This window comes from Equus quagga, chromosome 6 (genome assembly GCF_021613505.1).
Source record: "Equus quagga isolate Etosha38 chromosome 6, UCLA_HA_Equagga_1.0, whole genome shotgun sequence".
Lineage (NCBI taxonomy): Eukaryota > Metazoa > Chordata > Mammalia > Perissodactyla > Equidae > Equus > Equus quagga.
In genome coordinates this window covers 119,129,611-119,147,313 of record NC_060272.1, presented here as the reverse complement: position 1 = coordinate 119,147,313, position 17,703 = coordinate 119,129,611, and the positions used below count along the sequence as shown (strand labels likewise).

The window sequence follows — 17,703 nt, the reverse complement described above, 5'->3', positions numbered from 1 at the left end:
GGTCCGCACCCAGGATCTGAACCAGTGAACCCTGGGCCACTGAAGCGGAATGTGTGAACTTAACTGCTGTGCCACCAGGCAGGCCCCACCTTGTGGTTGTTTTGGGGTGTCCCAGCAGGCCAAGCTTAATGGTGTGGTTCAGACACCAACCAGTCAGAAACTATGCCTGACCAATCAGAATGGTCATCCTACCAACAGCGTCAGCCTCCGACGAGCCACAATAGTTGTTACCACACACTTGGTGGGTACCAGCTGATTATCATCCTGGCAGACAGCTCTTAGATGCTCAGGAGGTCTCCAGTAGGTTTTGAACACAAACTTTGGGGAGAAACACAGTATATGCAATTATATCATTTCCCCCAAGCATCACACCAGATTTTTTTTTTTGGTGCCAACAATGTTCTAAAAGAGTGGAGTGGTCAGACGAGTAGGAAACTATTCTTTGTCTAAATGGAGGCCCTATCTACCTGCAGTGGGAAACCTGGGCCTCTAAGTACAACGGGAGTTCCTGGTGGGTGCTTGGTCCCACCTGGCCCAGAAATGATGTGAGAACAATGGTGAGGCCACTCAGGCTCCCTGCCCCGGCTCCTGGCATCATGGGTCTGTCATTGGTCAGGTTTGCTCTTCACCACAGAGAATCTTCAGTTTGTGTTGATCTTTCTTTTAAGTGACAACAAAACATAAAATTTCCTCTCCAGATGGAGTCATTGTGGTTCCTCCCTATATCTAGAAGAGGCCCCATTCCTACTTGGGTCAGATGAGCTCCCATGTCTGCTGTCTGTTGAGCCAACCTGGGACATTTTTGGTTAACCGCTGGCGGAGAATCGAGAAAGGAATTGGTGGTTTCAAAGTGATCCAGCCAGGCTTCAACTCTTCTTGGCTTGGAGCAGTGGCTCTCTACCCCGGCTGCACATCAGACTCACCTGGGGAGTTTCTGAAACTTGCTCATGCTTGGATCTCACCCCAGAGCAACTGACTTAGAATCTCTGGGAGGTACAGCTTGGACACTGGTCTTTTAAAGAAGCTTCTCCAGTGGTTCTAACTGTGCAACCCAGTTGAGAACCCCTGGCCCGGAATGATGCTGCAGCCCCCAGATGGATCTCATCAGAGCTTTACATCCTCAGCCCCAGCATCGCCAGTGAGGAGAGCCGGCCTTACAGACAGTGAGAAGAAGGGGTTGCTGAGGGTCTGATGATCATCTGAGAATGGGAAGGGAGGGAAGGAAATCAAAAGGAAGTGTAATGGGTGTGGGAGGCAATGTTAGTGTTAGAGAAGAACAATCTGATCTGGGCTTTAGGAAGGACAGTGGGCGGGGTTAGCTGATTGACAGGATGTGAAAGTGTGAAAGGTTGGTCATCACTGAGGAGGTGGCAGTGGTGGCATTTTACTTCCTACTGTGGCAGGGTCCACACCTTTAGATTTACCTTTCAGATAAAACCCTCTCACCTGGCCCCAGCTGGAAAAGGCCCACTCCACACAGAGCTGTTGGTTACAGGCCTGGGTGTCCACTGGCCGTTTGGCGAGCTGGGTACACATGTCATTGGACACGGGAGTGGAGATCCCAGAGGCTTTCAGCTTCTGGCAGGTCACTCGGCGGGTCTGGACACCTCCCCCACAGCTCCGGGTACAGGCGGACCAGGAGGTCACCATCCACCTGCAGAGAGGAAGAGGCGTCAGGGCAGCCGCAAAGGTTAGGCCTTGGGGAGGGGCACGGGGCCGCATATGCCCAGACAGGTGCCTTCCACAGCCACCTGTGCTCACCACACAGCTGCTAATTTGGGGACTGCAGCCCTTTTCACAGTACATACATGGCGTGGTAGGCTGAAAATGGTCCCCCGAGGATATCTACGTCAAATCCCTGGAATATTACTTTATTTGGACAAAGGGTCTTTGCAGGTATAAGTAAGGATTTTGAGATGATATTATCCTGCATTATCTGGGTAGGCCTCAAATGTCATGACAAGTGTCCTTATAAGAGAGAGGCAGAGGGAGTTTCGACACAAACACAGAAGAGGGACAGTGTGACCACAGAGGCAGAGGTTGGAGTGATACAGCCACAAGCCAAGGGACACATAGAGCCACCAGAAGCTGCAAGGGCCAAGGAAGAGATTCTCGCCTAGCACTCTTGGAGGGGTGCTGCCCACTGACCTGGATTTTAGACTGCCGGCCTCCAAAACTGGGAGAGGATAAATTTCTGTTGTTTTAGGCCATCACGTTTGCGGTAATGTGTTACGGTAGCCATAGAAACAAATACCCTTTGGAAATTGACTAAAAAGGTGCACCTTGAAAGAATGTTCTGAAGATCAGTTGCCTCAGCTTGACATTGGCCCAAAAAGCAGTGAGCATGCAGATGGAACACCCTGGGGAGACAGTCCTTAATTATACTGTGCTGTGGGTCTGGTGCTCCCTAAAGGCACCCAAGGGTGTGGCAGAGAAGGGACAGTCTCTGAGGAAAGTCAGATCCGAGCCTGTGTTGCCTCTGACCCAGGGGGCAGTCTGGGTCTCACTTAAGCCAGCGTTTTCTCTGCTAGGACTCACAGTATTCTCTACCTCGCCTTCACCCGTGGCTCATTTGATGGTGTTGAATCCCCCCGCAACAGGTGAAGTTCCCTCCAGCTTTCTGGAGCAATTGCCCACCTCCAGGCAGCATAGGCCATAGGTCTTCTAGGTAACTCTTAGAGGGCTGCCTTCATGGTGAAAGTAGTTGTTCTCAGAATGTTAGCTTCCAACTACAATTTAGATCCTCAGAAGTGAGACTGACAAAGACTGTGACAAATGGCTTGTCCCATAAAGCCAGGCCGCACGCTAGGAGTCACTGTGAAATCCCTGGTCCATAGACAAACATGTAGGGGTTCTCTTTGCATGTCTGCACCCTGGGATAATTCTCAAAGAGGAGACAGTTGGGGGAAAATAGTAAGGAAAGACTTGGTGCTTTTCAGCCATTTCATTCAATATGGAAAAAAACATTCATTAGTTTTTTTTTTTCTTGAGGAAGATTAGCCCTGAGCTAACATCTGCTGCCAAACCTCCTCTTTTTGCTGAGGAAATAGGCCCTAAGCTAACATCTCTGCCCATCTTCCTCTACTTTGTACATGGAACGCCTACCACAGCATGGCTTGACAAGCAGTGTGTAGGTCCGAGCCCAGGATCTGCACCGATGAACCCTGGGCTGCCGAAGTGGAGCGCATGAACTATACACCACTGTGCCACTAGGCTGGCCCCAAACATTCATTAGTTTTATTGCCTGAGAAAAAACTTATCTAAATGAAATGGTTCAAACAGTGACTTGGGTCAAAGCAGGACTTCCCAGTACTATTCAAAAAGATGACCAGGGTGATGTTTGTATGCAAAGAAGGCTGCTAAGGTGCCCAAGAAGCCTGATGGGGAAAGCAGCCAAAGGTGGGCCTGTGGCCACTTCCAAGTCCAGTGACATCACGTCAGCTCTCAGGCGAGGAGTAGGGACGGGGAGCAATTCCACTTGACTTCTTTAGTTTGACGGAACTTCCCTGCTCTGTTTGCCCCTGAGAGAGGGCCGTGTGCAGATATCCAACCCACAGGAGCACAGCCACTTAGGACGCGGCCACGAGGTGTTTTAAAGCTCCTGGGAGCACTGAAACCCAAGGAGACGCAGCCATTATTTCATTTGCAGAAGTAAATGAGGCTGATTGACTCCGACCATCCCCACAGCAAATCGAAAAGTTGCTGGCATGTCCAAGACCTCTTCTTCATTTCACATAACTTGGCAAGGGCAGTCTTCCAGCCTCTTATATCCCTGGTGAGTGTCAGGCCTGCGTTTCAATCAACTTTTATTTCCAAATATACATTTCAGCAATTTTTCAGGAGCTGGGGTGGGGGGTTGAGAAAGGAGAGGTAGGGCTGTGTTACAGTTCAGGCAGGGTATAAAAGGACATTAATCATCCCCGTGGAAACCTTCCCGTCAGCAAGTCCAACTGCTGATGTTAATGAGCGTGTTTCATGTTTCATTGAGTCTCTCCTGGTTTCAGCTGCTCCTTATGACTCAGCTGGCAGAACACAAAGCTGTTGGCTGAGTGGTGGATGAAAGTCCCACAGATAGGTAGTAGGGGGCATTGCAGGGCTCAGCCAAGTCCCCCCAGGCTCAGGGCACCATGGCGGTGCCAACTCAAAGCCCATCCATTATCCCTTCAGCTACTGCCTGAAGACTGGGGCGGGGGTGCTCAGCGGGACTCACAGCTTCTCAAGGCTCGAGGAAGAGACTGTGGGTGTCATTCTGGGCTACGTAAGGGACCCAAATGCAGAGAATGTATATCCAAAGTTGAGGCAACTATAGGAAATGGAGATTTATTTCAACTTTAGCAGGATGCAACCTTTGTAGAAGAGAAGAGGATAAGATTTCCTCAACTAAACTGGAGTGTTGAGCACAGGTAAAGTTAGAAGAAAGGGGAGGAGTTGGCGTATAGGCCAGTAAGCCCTAGCCCCTGAGCACGTCAACTGCAAACACATTTCTTCTCTCACAAATGAACCAGAGAGCCTGCAACTGCAAGATGCGAGCCATCTCTTGCCATGGCCTGAGATGCTCCTGCTCCCTGAATAGACCCTCTCAGGCACTTGGGAGGTCCGGGCAGCCTTTCGCTGGTAGAGTGGTGAGAGAACAAACAGAACGGAGGGAGAAGGCTCATTCTGGGGATGTTTTCTGCGCGGTGGAGAGGCCTGACAAGCCAGTGCCTATGGAGAAGAGCAGCTCCCTATAAGGCAGGCCCCCTTGCCTGCACTCAGCGTCTGTCCCTGCACAGGGCTAGTCAAGGGCTGGTCATCAACTTGGCTGAAGTCAGCGCCCATCCTTGGGGATGGGGAGGCCTAAGCCAGCATCTGGCACACTCACCGAGAAGGGCAGTCTCTCCGATTGCAGGCGATGGGCTGCACAGCGGGGCGCACCTTCCCTGCACAGTGAGCGGGGCTGACCTCTGTGCTATTCAGGAGACACCTCAGGCGTGGCTGCTGAACCCCCCTGTTACCACAGGAGGCTGAGCATGTTGCCAGTCTGTCCACAGACCACCAGTAATCTGTCACAGGAGGAGGATGAGAGGTGAAAGAGAGCATTAAATGCCTATGTTTTGTATTCCTTCTGAGGTGGGCATGAGGAGCTGTTATGAATGGGGCTCTTGCCCTCAGTGGGCTCCATTCCCAACCTATCTAGGCAAGTCATGTAGTCTCCAGGAGCCTCAGCTGGCTCATCCATAAAAATGAACCCAACAGCCCTCACCTCATCAAGTTATTGTGAGGCCTGGATCCAACAGAAGTCAAGGGCCTCACCCTGTACCTGGCACACAGACAGTACTTCATCAGTGGCCGAAGCTCTTAGGATTTTTCAACATAGTTTAAAAATAACAGTTCCTAAAGTACTTTTCTTTCCTATTGGTTCACCAGAAAGTCACTTTATTTTTCAGAGATATAAAAATATCAGAGATACTTAGCAATCATGTTTAAGAGTGCAGATTCAAATTAGACTTTGTAAATATTACAAAAACCAACCTATCCAGAGGGGACTCATTTACATGAGGCACTGATGTCAGCAAGAAAGACAATTTCTTTGCATTTTCTATTTGGGGGTCTGGGACTCACTGGTAGGAAAGGTGTTAAAAATAACGGTAGGTTGGTAAATTGTGAGGGCTTATTTGCAAAGTTGTGTATTACGAATCTTGTAGATAGGCACTGGCTTCTGGTTTTCAGCAGAGAATGACTGTCTGGCAAGAAAATGGAACATTCACTTTCCTGTCTGGAAAGTCAAATGTCAGGGGAGGGTGTTTAAGAGGAAAACCCATGTGCTCAGAAGAATCTCCCTCCTTATGGGCTATATTGGCACAAAAGTCTGTCCCTTCCCACAGAATCCTCCATTTTAGGATACATGCAGTAGAATTTTGCTCTCCCTAAAATATTACACACAGGCCACAGGTAGAACCAGCCTATGCAAAACTCTAAAGCCTCACTTAGCTTCTGTCACCAGGCCAGTTTGATCTTCTTTCCCCCCGTTTTGGGCTCATTCACAACTCTCTCTTGGTACAGCCAATGCCAGGCGCCACCCAAGGGCTCTCTGACCTGCTCGTTTTCCTGGAAGGTTCATGTATGAGCCATACAGGCTTCTTGGTCTGTTCTCTAACAGGGCCACAGGAAAGGTGCCTGGAAAGCACTCAGCACGTGATTCCTGGACTCTCCAGGGCAGGAGGCAATAACCAAGTGGTTCAGATCAAGAGAGATTTTTTAATCAAACCTACAGAGAAAACTTGCATTTCCTTCACAGGCTACTTTGTGTATGTGTGTATGTGATCTTTACTAGTTAAACCAGCTTAAAGGAAACACATTTGACTTTGACATATAGTGGTATTTCCTCGGTCCTGAGTGGCAGCCAAGTTATGATCAGAAAGACCAGTTTATGATGGCAGCACTGACTTTTCCAGGTTCTGCTGGGATGGGGCCTGGTGGCTCTTCTGAAGAGCCTCATTGCATGGAAACATGGTTCAGCTTCAGTTTTTATGCTCTAGGAACCATGGGGGATGAGAAATCACTTTGTTCTACTAGAGAATTAGCTTCCCAAGGAGACTCTCTTGTTCAAGAAAGAAGCCTGGCACCCAAAGCCTGAAGGGTTTCTTACCTTGGATCACTAAAGAGGCCTTCTGCACGAGCGTTCCTGCCTCATTCTGAGCAAGGCAGCTGAATTCGCCTTGAGACCCGCCACTAAGATTTGCAACCTGGAGAATCTGTCCAGCTGCCAGGATATGATGCGTCAGTCCTGTGACAGAGGCAACTGGCTGACCACCATGGAACCAGGTGATATTGGGGGTAGGGTGACCTTTGATGGGGCAACCTAGAAGGAGAGGAGAAGAGAAGTAAGCCATTCATTAAGGCCAAAAGGACACATTCCTGATGAGTCACTTTAGTGTTTCAGCAGCTCTAGAGGCCATACATACAATGGGCCTTCCCCATGGCATTTTTTCTTATGCTTCCCACTCCTAAGCAAACAGGAGATGTTTTTATTCTCTGGGATTCTGCGAGGGTGACTATTATTCATTCAAGTAAGTAAAAATTCTTGGAGGACAGAAAGGTGCCTATTTCTAAGTCCTTGTACTAACTTTTAAAAAAATGAAGCAATTAATATTCACCCATTGAATATTTTTTCAGGCTAATTAGTTCCTACACCAATTTTATACTGAAAGAAATCACTTCTTCAGATACAATGAATTGGAAAAAAAATACATACTATATAATTATAGTTAAAAATCAAACTTCAGTTGGCAAAAGTCTAATATCTGCCTCCATTTTACTCTTTATGTGACTTTCAAGCCAAAATTTATCAACAGAGACTAGGAAAACAATTTGAAACCCTGACCTCATTTTTCTATAAGTCAAGAACTTTGGCTTTCTGACAACTCTTACCAAGCCTGCGTTGGACATTTACAATATTATGTTTATCTGCATAGTCATTGAACATACTTTCACATATTAAGATTCCAAAATATTAACCTGAGATACTGTGTCTACGCAAGCTTTTGTAGCATAGAATTAGTACAATAAACATTACAATTGTGAGAGGAAACTCATTTTCTCTAAATTCAGAGTACTTCTGAATTTGCTGTTGTGTCCCTGGCAACTTAGCTTCCACAGATGAAAATTTATTTGGAAGTTTAAAACACACGTTAAATCATTCAAAATTAAAGATAATGGGGGTTTCACCTCAGTTCAGTTAAAAATGATCGATTTCATGCCTGTTGTTCTGGGGACAGTTAAGAGAGTTAAGATTATTTTTCCTCTTGCAAGGAGAGCCTAGCTGGCATAGGATTAAAAAAAAAGCACACTAATAAAACTGAGATGTAAGGCAGAAAATGATGACATGCCACCTGCATGGATGTGTGTGCCTATGGGTCTGCACAGAGAAGGGATTTTCTAATGTTGGCTTGTCTTCTATTCTGGGGGCAACACTGTTAGAATTTGCAGAGGATGCAGTTAACACAGGAAAGGGCCTGAGAGGTCATCTAGCCCATCTCCAGAGGAGGAAACTGAGGCCCAGAGATCTGAAGAGACCGTCTTAAGATCATGTGAAAGTCTTTCTGGTTTCTTGCCTTGTGTTCTTTCCTCCATACCTGCCACTTGTTCAGCTGGGCACCAGCAATTTACCTAGCTGCCTTGTTACCTCCTTTCTTTGTCTGCTTATTTCTTTCATCTGCTTGCCTTTTTTTGTTTTTACATTTTCACTGTAATTGTGTACAATGAAGGGGTTGGAGCAGACTACTTTGAAGAAGGGCCTGGAAAAATAATGCTAAAATTGACTATAGGAAGCTCAGTATGGGGTATAGTGTTACAGGACTCAATTCTGCACTCCTCCTTGTATTGACTCACTTTGCCATGTAACTTTGTAGTGCCCTCTCATGATAAGTGGGCTGTACTTCCCCACCTCCTGACTTTGGGTGTGGTTATGTGACTACTTTGGCCCATGAGTCAGATGTTACAATAACAATGAACAATCTGAAAATAAATTAAGAAAACAATTCCACTTACAATAGTATCAAAAAGAATAAAATACTTAAGAATAAACCTAACCAAGGAGGTGAAAGACTTGTATCCTGAAAACTACAAAATGTTACTAAAAGAAATTGAAACATAAATAAATGGGAAGATATCCCATGTTCATGGATTGGAAGACTTAATATTGTTAAGATGTCAATACTCCCCAAAGTGAACTATAGATTTAATTCAATCCCTATAAAAAACCCCAATGACCACCCTTTTGTTTGCACAAAAAGAAAGATCCATCCTAAAATTCATATGGAATCTCAAGAGACACTGAATAACCAAAACAATCTTGAAAAAGAAGAACAAAGTTGGACGTTTCACACTTCCTGATTTCAAAACTTATCACAAAGCTACAGTCATTGAAACAGTATGGTACTAGAATAAAGATAGACATACAGACCAATGGCGTAGAACAGAGAGCCCAGAAATACACTCTTGCCTATGTTGTCAAATTATTTTCAACATGGATGCCAAGAGCATTCAATGGGGAAAGGATAGTCTTTGGTGCTGGGAAAACTAGATATCCACATGCAAAAAACTGAAGTTGGGTCCTTACCTTACATCATATACAAATATTAAGTCAAAATGGATCAAAGATGTAAGCATAGGAGTTAAAAGTATAAAACTCTTAGAAGAAAATATAGGGCAGAAGCTTTATGATGTTAGATTTCCCAGTGGTTTCTTAGATATAATACTAAAAGCACAGACAGTGAAAGAAAAAATAGATAAATTGGACATTATCAAACTTGAAAGCTTTTGTGCATTGAAGGATACTATCACCAGAGTCAAAAGGCAACCCACACAATGGGAGAAAATATTTGCAAATCATCTACCTAGTAAGGGATTAATGTTCAGAATATATAAAGAATTCCTAAAACTCAACAACAAACACAAACAGCCAAATTAAAAAATGGGCAAAAGACTTGAATAGACATTTCTCCAAAGATATACAAATGGCTAATAAACACATGGAAAGATGTTCAACATCACTAATTGTAATGGAAATGCAAATCAAAACCACAGTGAGTTACCATTTCATATCTATTAGGATCATTATTTAAAAAAACCCCAAAGACAGAAAATAACAAGTAGATGTTGGCATAGATGTGGAGAAATTAGAACTCTTGTGCACAGCTGGTGAGAATGTAAAATGGTGCCGCTGCTATGGAAAACAGTATGGTGATTCCTCAAAAAATTAAACATCGAATTACCATATGATCTAGCAATTCCACTTCTGGGTATATATGCAAAGGAATTGAGAGCAGGGGCTTGAACAGCTATTTGTACACCAGTGTTCATAACAGCATTATTCACAATAGCCAAAAGGTCAAAACAACCCAAATGTCCATCAATGGATGGATGGATGAACAAAATGTGGTGTATATATATATATATCATATGTATATATGATAGAATATTATTCAGCCTTAAAAAGGAATGAAATTCTGATATATGTGACAATATGGTGAACCTTGGAAACATTAAGTAAAAGAAGCCAGACATGAAAGGACATATTTTGTATGATTCCACTTACATGAGGTACCTAGTGTAGTCAAATTCATAGAGACAGAAACTAGAATAGTGATTATAAAGGGGCTGGGGGAAGAGGGGTATGGGGAATTATTATTTAATGGGCACAGTTTGAGTTTGGGATGATGAAAAGTTCTGGAGATGGGAAGCGTGATGGTTGAACAACAATGAGAATGTAATTAATGCCACCGAACTGTACACTTAAAAATGGTGAAAACAGTAAATTTTATGTTATGTGCATTTTACCACAATAAAAGAAATGAGGCAGATGTGCTGGCACACCAGTTCCAAATCTGGACCTCAAGAGACCATGTGAGTTTGTGCTTGTGTTCTTGTGCCTTTGCCATCACGAGTGGAAGAACATGCCGGGACTGGCTTGACGATCCCAAGAGGAGGATGAGAGAAATGTGGAGAGCAGCCAAGTTACCCCAGCCAAACTCAGTGTAGATCAGCTGAACTAAGATCAGTAAGAATAAATGATTTTATTTTAAGCCACTGAGTCTTGGGTTTTTAAAATCTAGCTTCTTTTTTTTTGTGGTGATAGTTAACTGATAGACTTAGGCCAAGGAGCATTGCTGGAAGCCCCTTCTCTCTATGAATCCAAGGCTTAGGATAGGCAGCGTTTCTACCTGTGTGCTGACTCAGCGCTCACCTGACCTGTATCTTCTTATTCAGACACTCAGGAGAAGCAGGCTCCCTGCATGGCATCTAGGCATCTATATGTTATGAAGTCCATGGTAGTCCAGTGTGAACTGGGGGTGGGAATGGCTTGGGGAGAGGTGTATAGAAATAAGTCCATTGGGGATCTCCTGGGATCAGTAGCACCCACCCCCTCCAGTCTCAAGCGTAGTCTAGAGTCAGATGCTGATTTCATTTTCTAATAAAAAGCAGGAAAACTCTATGTTTATTTAGGCAAATAGCATGATTTGAAAAGTGAAGCTTGAAACATGCACAGCTGTTCAGACTGACAAACAGGCAAATCTATATCTCCCTGTCACATCTGCTTTGAAGAAAAAAAAAGGTGCCATATGCTGTTGAGATGCTGGCTCCATGAATCATTCTGTTTGGTCAGTGGGGGCATAGCCCTGGTGAGGCTGACTAGATTCTGAGTTAATAAATATGAACCTTGCTGTTCCCAAGGAAACAGGAGGCATTTGGCCAAGGAATCTCTCATATTTAGCCCTAATCTTCATTTTTCCAGCTCCATTAGGACTGATTTTCTGAGAGATTATTTAGGCAGAAAAAGGAGCAGTAGCAGCCTCAGGCTGTTTTCTATGGCTGATGAAGTTACTTATCTGGGAGCCAGAAATCTTAGTCAGCTAAATAAAAGGTGCATTTGCATAACAATTACATTCAAAATCCTCCCTCCTTGGAATCAGAGGCCAGAGTGAGCAGCCAGGACACCTCTCTTGGCCCATCTGGGTCTTGGACACATTCCCAGGCCTTCCAGCTTGGTGTTACTAATGGGGATGAGAATGGGGCAGAGTTCCTTCCAAGGTCAGGCATGAGGGCTGCCATGGATGTGGAGTTCTGGAAATTCAACTCGAGAAAGATCCATGAGGAACAGCAACCAAGACAAATGTCTTTGAGCAGCTGCCTTCCTAGTAATGCCTCTCATTCTGAAACCTATCAGGATGAAGACCAGTTTTGTAGAAAGTTTTAAAAAGAAAAGCAATTTTGTTACTGTCAAATGCAGTTACACAGATTTCTGACTCTCAAAGAGAACTGTAGATTTTGACAGGGTTCTTTGGGGCCAGCCTGGTGGCATAGTGGTTAAGTTTGTGCACTGTGCTTCAGCAGCCTTGTATTCGCAGGTTCAGATCCTGGGTGTGCACCTGGCCCCGCTCGTCAAGCCACACTGGCAGCATCCCACATAAAATAGAGGAAGATTGGTGCAGATGTTAGCTCAGGGCCAATCTTCCTCACACACACACACAAATGGCTTCAGTTTTCTAATCTGTAAATGAGAGCTTTGATTTAGTCAATGGTTTTTGAATTGATGTTCCCTGAGGCCCTAAGGGTCTACAGAGGGGAGGGGAACTTGAGAGAGAATTTGCATAGGTGGGGCTTTGGGGCTTCCATCACCATTTCAATAACTGAAGAATTACATATTGGGTTTTTGTATAAGAAGATTCCACCATTGGTAATCACTAAATTAGATGATTTTTTTTTTTAAGGAAAGTTAAGCCCTGAGCTAACATCTGCCATCAATCCTCCTCTTTTTTGCTGAGGAAGACTGGGCGTGAGCTAACATCCATACCCATCTTCTTCTACTTTATTTGTGGGACGCCTACCACAGCATGGCTTGACAAGCGGTGCATAGATCCGCACCCCGGATCTGAACTGGTGAATCCTGGGCCACCAAAGTGGAACATGAGAACTTAACTGCTGCACCACTGGGTTGGCCCCTAAATTAGATGATTTTTAAGGTGCTTTTAGGTTCCAAGATTTCTCAACATTTCAAACTCATCATCCTCACCCCTCTTCTTCCTTACCCCAGTAGCCAAGTGCCAAGGGCAAAAATAGATCTATTCAATCTATATTGCTTGGATCAATGTGTAGTGAAATTGAACTATGCCAATGAAGGGCTCATGGAAGAAATGTTATATATGGAGGTTATTTAGGATTTAGATAAGCAGAGACTGGGGATAGAGAGTAGGAAGGGGAGGGCAATCTAGAACAAGTGTGAGCAAAGGTGCAAAGATGAGAAAACTGGTGGTGTGGCTGGGAGAAAAGGCTAGTTGACTTGACCAGAATATAGAGAACATAGATGAGGCTGGCATGGTGGGTGGGAGTTGCAATGGGGAGGGTCTTGATGGTCAGTATCCAGTCTTTTGGGAGCCCAAAACCCTGAAGGTTTCTGAAGAGAGTGAGTGATATGATCTAGGTTGGTTTTAGAAGGATCATTAAGGTGGTTCTTTGCGAGATGCACTGGCTTGCGAGAAAGGAGAGTCTAGAATATCCGTTCAGATGTGGCAAGAAATAAGACATATTTGCAAAGGTAGCTCTGACAGGATGTGAGGAGGAGAGGGATGGAGACAAAGAGGAGAAGCTAAAGATATTGGAACACGAGTGGGACTATTAACAGAAATAGGTAAGTCAGGAAGAGAAGCTATTCCTTATTCCCACCCCTGGAGATGAATAAGTTTAGTTTTAAGAATATTGACTTTAAAGGTTGTTATGGAACCACAGCATAGAAAAGTCCATTAAGATGATGAAGATAAAAATGGAAGTTAAGTCAGAGATAAGAAATGGAGACAGATTTGGGGAACCAGTCTCACAGATGTGTGTGGAAGAAGTTGTCAAGGAAAAGAGATCAGGCCTCAGGACAAAAAGTGGGTGAATTATAGCATTTAGTGATTGAAGGAGGAAGAGGAGGTATTAAAGGATTCTAAGAAGAAATGCTCTGAGAGATAGGAGGGAAATTGAAACCATGTGATATCATGGAAATCCAGAAAGTAGAGAGAGTAAAGAAACAAGTTGTTGGCAAGTAAGTGATTAGTAAAAATTTGTGGAATGATTGAATGGTTTCACTTGTGTATGAGAATAACTGACCAAACATATTTTCCCCACAATCCCCTCACCCCCTGCTCAGGTAATAGGTAAAGTTCATTCTAACTCAAGTTTGAATGATCAAGAATTCCAAGTTAACAGAATCAAACATAAAAGTGTCTGTATGGTCAAAAAATCCCATTCAATGCTATATATCCATTTCTTTATCTAATTTAAGAGAGAACTTACCCCTGGGTCTTGAATCTTTAGTAGTGGACCAATAATTGGGTTATTAAGAAGACAAAGAATTAAAGAAGTAGGTGAATGGGAATGCTTCAAATATTGCAAAACAGGAACAGAGCACACATTGACCAGAAATCTTTTAAAATAACTTGACTGGGGATTCTAGCTTCCAGTAATGGTGACTAGCTTGGTTGGACTAACCTTCCTGCAGATAACAATCATAAAATCTAAATTTCAAAAAATAAAACAAACCCCCCAAACCATGAAACAACAACTCTTTGAAAGCACTGAGTGACCAAAAGCAATGGCAGAAACAGAAGGGGGTGGGGGTGGGGGGCTCTATCCTAGAAACTCAAGAACTTCAACAGATATGATTTGCTAGCTTGTAACTTTTTGCTGCAGGAAAGTCCTCAATGCCATGTGGCTCAGGGAGCTGGAAAACTTATAATTTTATTGGCTTGAGATGTCAGAGGACAGAGTGTGGGGGCTGTTAGAACAATTGGTAAGTTAAGAGGGGAAATCCTGGAAGAATTATAGAGATGCTAAGCCTCAAAATCTGCATAAATCCTGCCCAAATTCTTAGTAGGTAAATCTCAGGGGACCCAGCAAAAGAGCAGCAGCTATAAGTTGAAAGAACAGAGTGGAGAGTTCACTTGGTGCCTACTGCAGGGAAGACAGAGGTTGGAATTTGAGTCCAGCCAAGTTAACTGCCTGTTAGAACAAGAATAAACACTCTTCAGAGGAACATAACAGAATCCAAAGTTGCTGCAATATATATTTATATTGTTCAGTATACAATCAAAAACAACTAGACAAGAAGAAATCTCACCCATTCTCAAGAGAAATAGCAGTTTCTCTCAGGACTGTAGCAACCTTGAGATGAAAATGTTTCAGTGAGTGGACACTGACTTTAAAGTGACTATTATATACACATGTTAAAGAACTTAAAGGAAAATATATACATAATAAACAAACAGATAGAGTTTCTCAATAGAGAAGTAGAAACTATAAAGACAAATTCCAGAGCTGAAAATTACAAGGAAATGAAATGAAAAATTCACCAGATGGGTTTAGTGGAAAATTGGAGATGGCAGGAGAAACAGTTAGTAAACTTGAAGACAGTTCAGCAGAAACTATCCAATGTGAAGAACAGTGAGAGAAAGGACTGAAGGAAAATAAACAGAGCCTCACAGACCTGTGGGAAAATATTAAAAATTCTAACGTATATGTCATTGGAGTTCCAGAAGGACAGAAAAAATGAGACACGAAAAATATTGGAAAAAATAAAACCCCCAAACCTCCCAAATTGTGGAAAACCATAAGGTTCCAGGAAGGTTAACAAAGTGCCTAGGCACATCATAATCAAACTGTTGAAATTAATAACGAAAAATCTTGAAAGCTATGATGGAGTAATAAGGACTAGATTTGCTCTCTTGCTATAAATAACTAGAAAACAGGACAAAAATGTATGAAATGACAGTTTTCAAACATTAGACAACAGACAGAAGAGGACTGTGACCCCTGAAAGAAGGGAAACAGATTAAGTGAGCCTTATGAATTCCCTTGCTTCCCGCCCGGAGGCACATTCTGAACTGCAAAGCAGGAGGATGTATTAGGTTTCAGGGTTGCCATAACAAAGTACCACAAGCTGGGTGACTTAACAAACAGAAATTTATTGCTTCACAGGTCTGGAGGCTAGAAGTCTGGAGGCTAGGAGATCAAAGTGTGAGCAGTGTTAGTTCCTTCTGAGGGCTGTGAGGGATAATCTTTTCCCTCCCTCTCCCCTAGCTTGTGGTGGTTTGCTGACAATCTTTGGTGTTCCTTGGCTTGTAGATGCACCACTCCAATCTCTGCTTTCATGTTCACGTGGAGTTCTCCCTTGAATGAGTGTCTCTGTGTTCCAATTTCCCCTTTTTGTAAGGACACGAGGCCTACTAAGGCCTACCTAGCTTACCTCCTAAGATTCCATCTTAACTCGACCATCTGCAAAGACCCTATTTCCCAATAAGCTCACATTCACTGAGCTACCGAGAGTTACTGAGAGTTAGGAATTTCAGTCTCCTTTGGGGGGAACACAATTCAACCCCAAACAGAGGACTATCCCAAACAGAGCACAGCAGTCTGGATGAACTGATGAGAGAGTTCAGAGGCTGAGGCAGCTGGAAATTGTTGAGGAGAATTTGGGAGATGAGAGTGCCACATAGAAAAAGAGCTCCAGACATCTGCAGAAACTCATCTGAGTCTTTGCTCAATTGAAGATGTGACACATACAGTGAAACTGTACAAGGCTGAGCAAAGACCAACACAGGGAGCTGTGTGCTTAATATTTCTCAAAGCTCAATTAAGCTGGAAAACCTTCAAGTTCTGACCAGCCTAAGTGGAACATCCTCGCTGATCACCTGGGGCACCCTGCGGAGACTCCCTAAGTAAAGGCTACTCTAGAACTGCCCCAATCAAGCTTAAAAACAAGCCTCAAAAAGATCAAATTAAACTTTAAGTAACTTAACTGCTTAACAGAAGAAAATCCAACAATCTCTAGAAGAAGACAACAAAATCCAGATACTTAATGATACTAAATTTACACCATTTAGCATTCAAACAAATATTACTTGATAAGTCAAGAAGCAGGAAAATGTGACCCATAACCAAGACGAAAATCAGTCAATGGAAATATCTAGAAATAACAGGGATGATGAAATTGGTAGACAAGGATATAAAAACAGGATATTAAAATTATGTTAAGTATTTAGAGGAAAACATGCACATAGTAAGGAAGAAAATGGAAGTTTAAAACGGATCAAAGAACTTCTAGAAATGAAACATTTTATGAAATGAAAAATTCACTAGATAGGATATATAGAAGATTAAACACTGTAGAAAAAAGATTTGTGAAACTGAAGCTGTAGTAATAGAAATTAGCCAGAGTGAAGCAAAGAGAGAAAAAAGACTGAAAAAAAGTATTGAGTGGTCAAACATATGTTGGACAAGGATACAGCTACGTGGGTATATCTGTCAAAAAATGTACAGTTAAGGTTTGTGCATTTTAATGTATGTAAATTTTACATAAAAGAATAAGTAGGGAGTGGGTAGGAAATAGTTTGAAGTACAAAAGAAATAGGAATGGCAGAATGTTGTTTATTGAAGCTGGTGACAAGTGCATGGGGGTTCATTATGCTGTTCTATTTACTTTGCATATATGTGAAATTATCCAATAATAAAAAGGACAAAACATGTTTGCATTGTCTAAATCACTGATCATCAGGAATGACTCGGTGTTCAAAGAGTTGCTTTTCACATATTCTGTTTATTCAGCTCTATGCTTTTTCTATTCAGTTTTAACAAGGTTAAGAAAAATTGCTGTTCCAGGCTGCTATTTGCAGATGCTTCCTCAACTATTTCATAATCTGCTCAACTTATAAATTCCTGCTGGTAGGTTCACCTTCATTCATTCAGCTCTGTTGAAATCAGAGATCACTTTCATTTATACTTCTGTCACCCTTCATTCCAACAACTTTAGTTTGGTTGTTCTGTTATGGCAGAAACTCCTAATTATGCCCTCATATCCATCCTCTCCTTCTTAGAGTGAAAGAGCCCCTGAATTTTAGTTAGGTACATAGCTTCCTGGAATAGAGATGTTTCCCATCCCCGCTTGCAATAACGTGTGGACCATGTGATTATATTCAGTGAAATGAGAGGGCAAATGATGTGTATGCTTCCTGGGACATGTCTTTAAAAGAAAAGAACTTCCTGTTCTTCCCTCTTCGTCCATCCTGCTAATGAGAACATGTATGTGGAGGAAACCATCCTGGCCTAGGTGGCAATACTCCGGGATGTAAGAGCAATAGGAGTATAAAACAATTTTTCCTGGGTCCCTAGATGATATGGTAGGTTGCC

The 17,703-nt window shown here is 43.1% G+C and overlaps 1 protein-coding gene across 3 annotated transcripts in view; it reads right to left on the bottom strand.

The window, feature by feature from the left end:
• Positions 1 to 17,703, bottom strand: part of ADAMTSL1 (ADAMTS like 1) — a 362,288-nt gene that overhangs the window by 18,806 nt on the left and 325,779 nt on the right. For 2 of the 3 annotated variants that reach the window (XR_006889167.1, XR_006889168.1), the window contains 2 exons: positions 6,629 to 6,841; positions 4,908 to 5,042 (listed from right to left, as the gene is read on the bottom strand). Coding sequence is in view for 1 of the 3 variants with exons in the window: in XM_046664981.1 (XP_046520937.1) it covers positions 1,447 to 1,654; positions 4,862 to 5,042; positions 6,629 to 6,841 (602 nt within the window). In the remaining 2 variants the exon portion in view is untranslated. Of the gene's footprint in view, positions 1 to 1,446; positions 1,655 to 4,861; positions 5,043 to 6,628; positions 6,842 to 17,703 lie in introns of those variants that run through there. The other variant, XM_046664981.1, reaches the window with a different exon arrangement.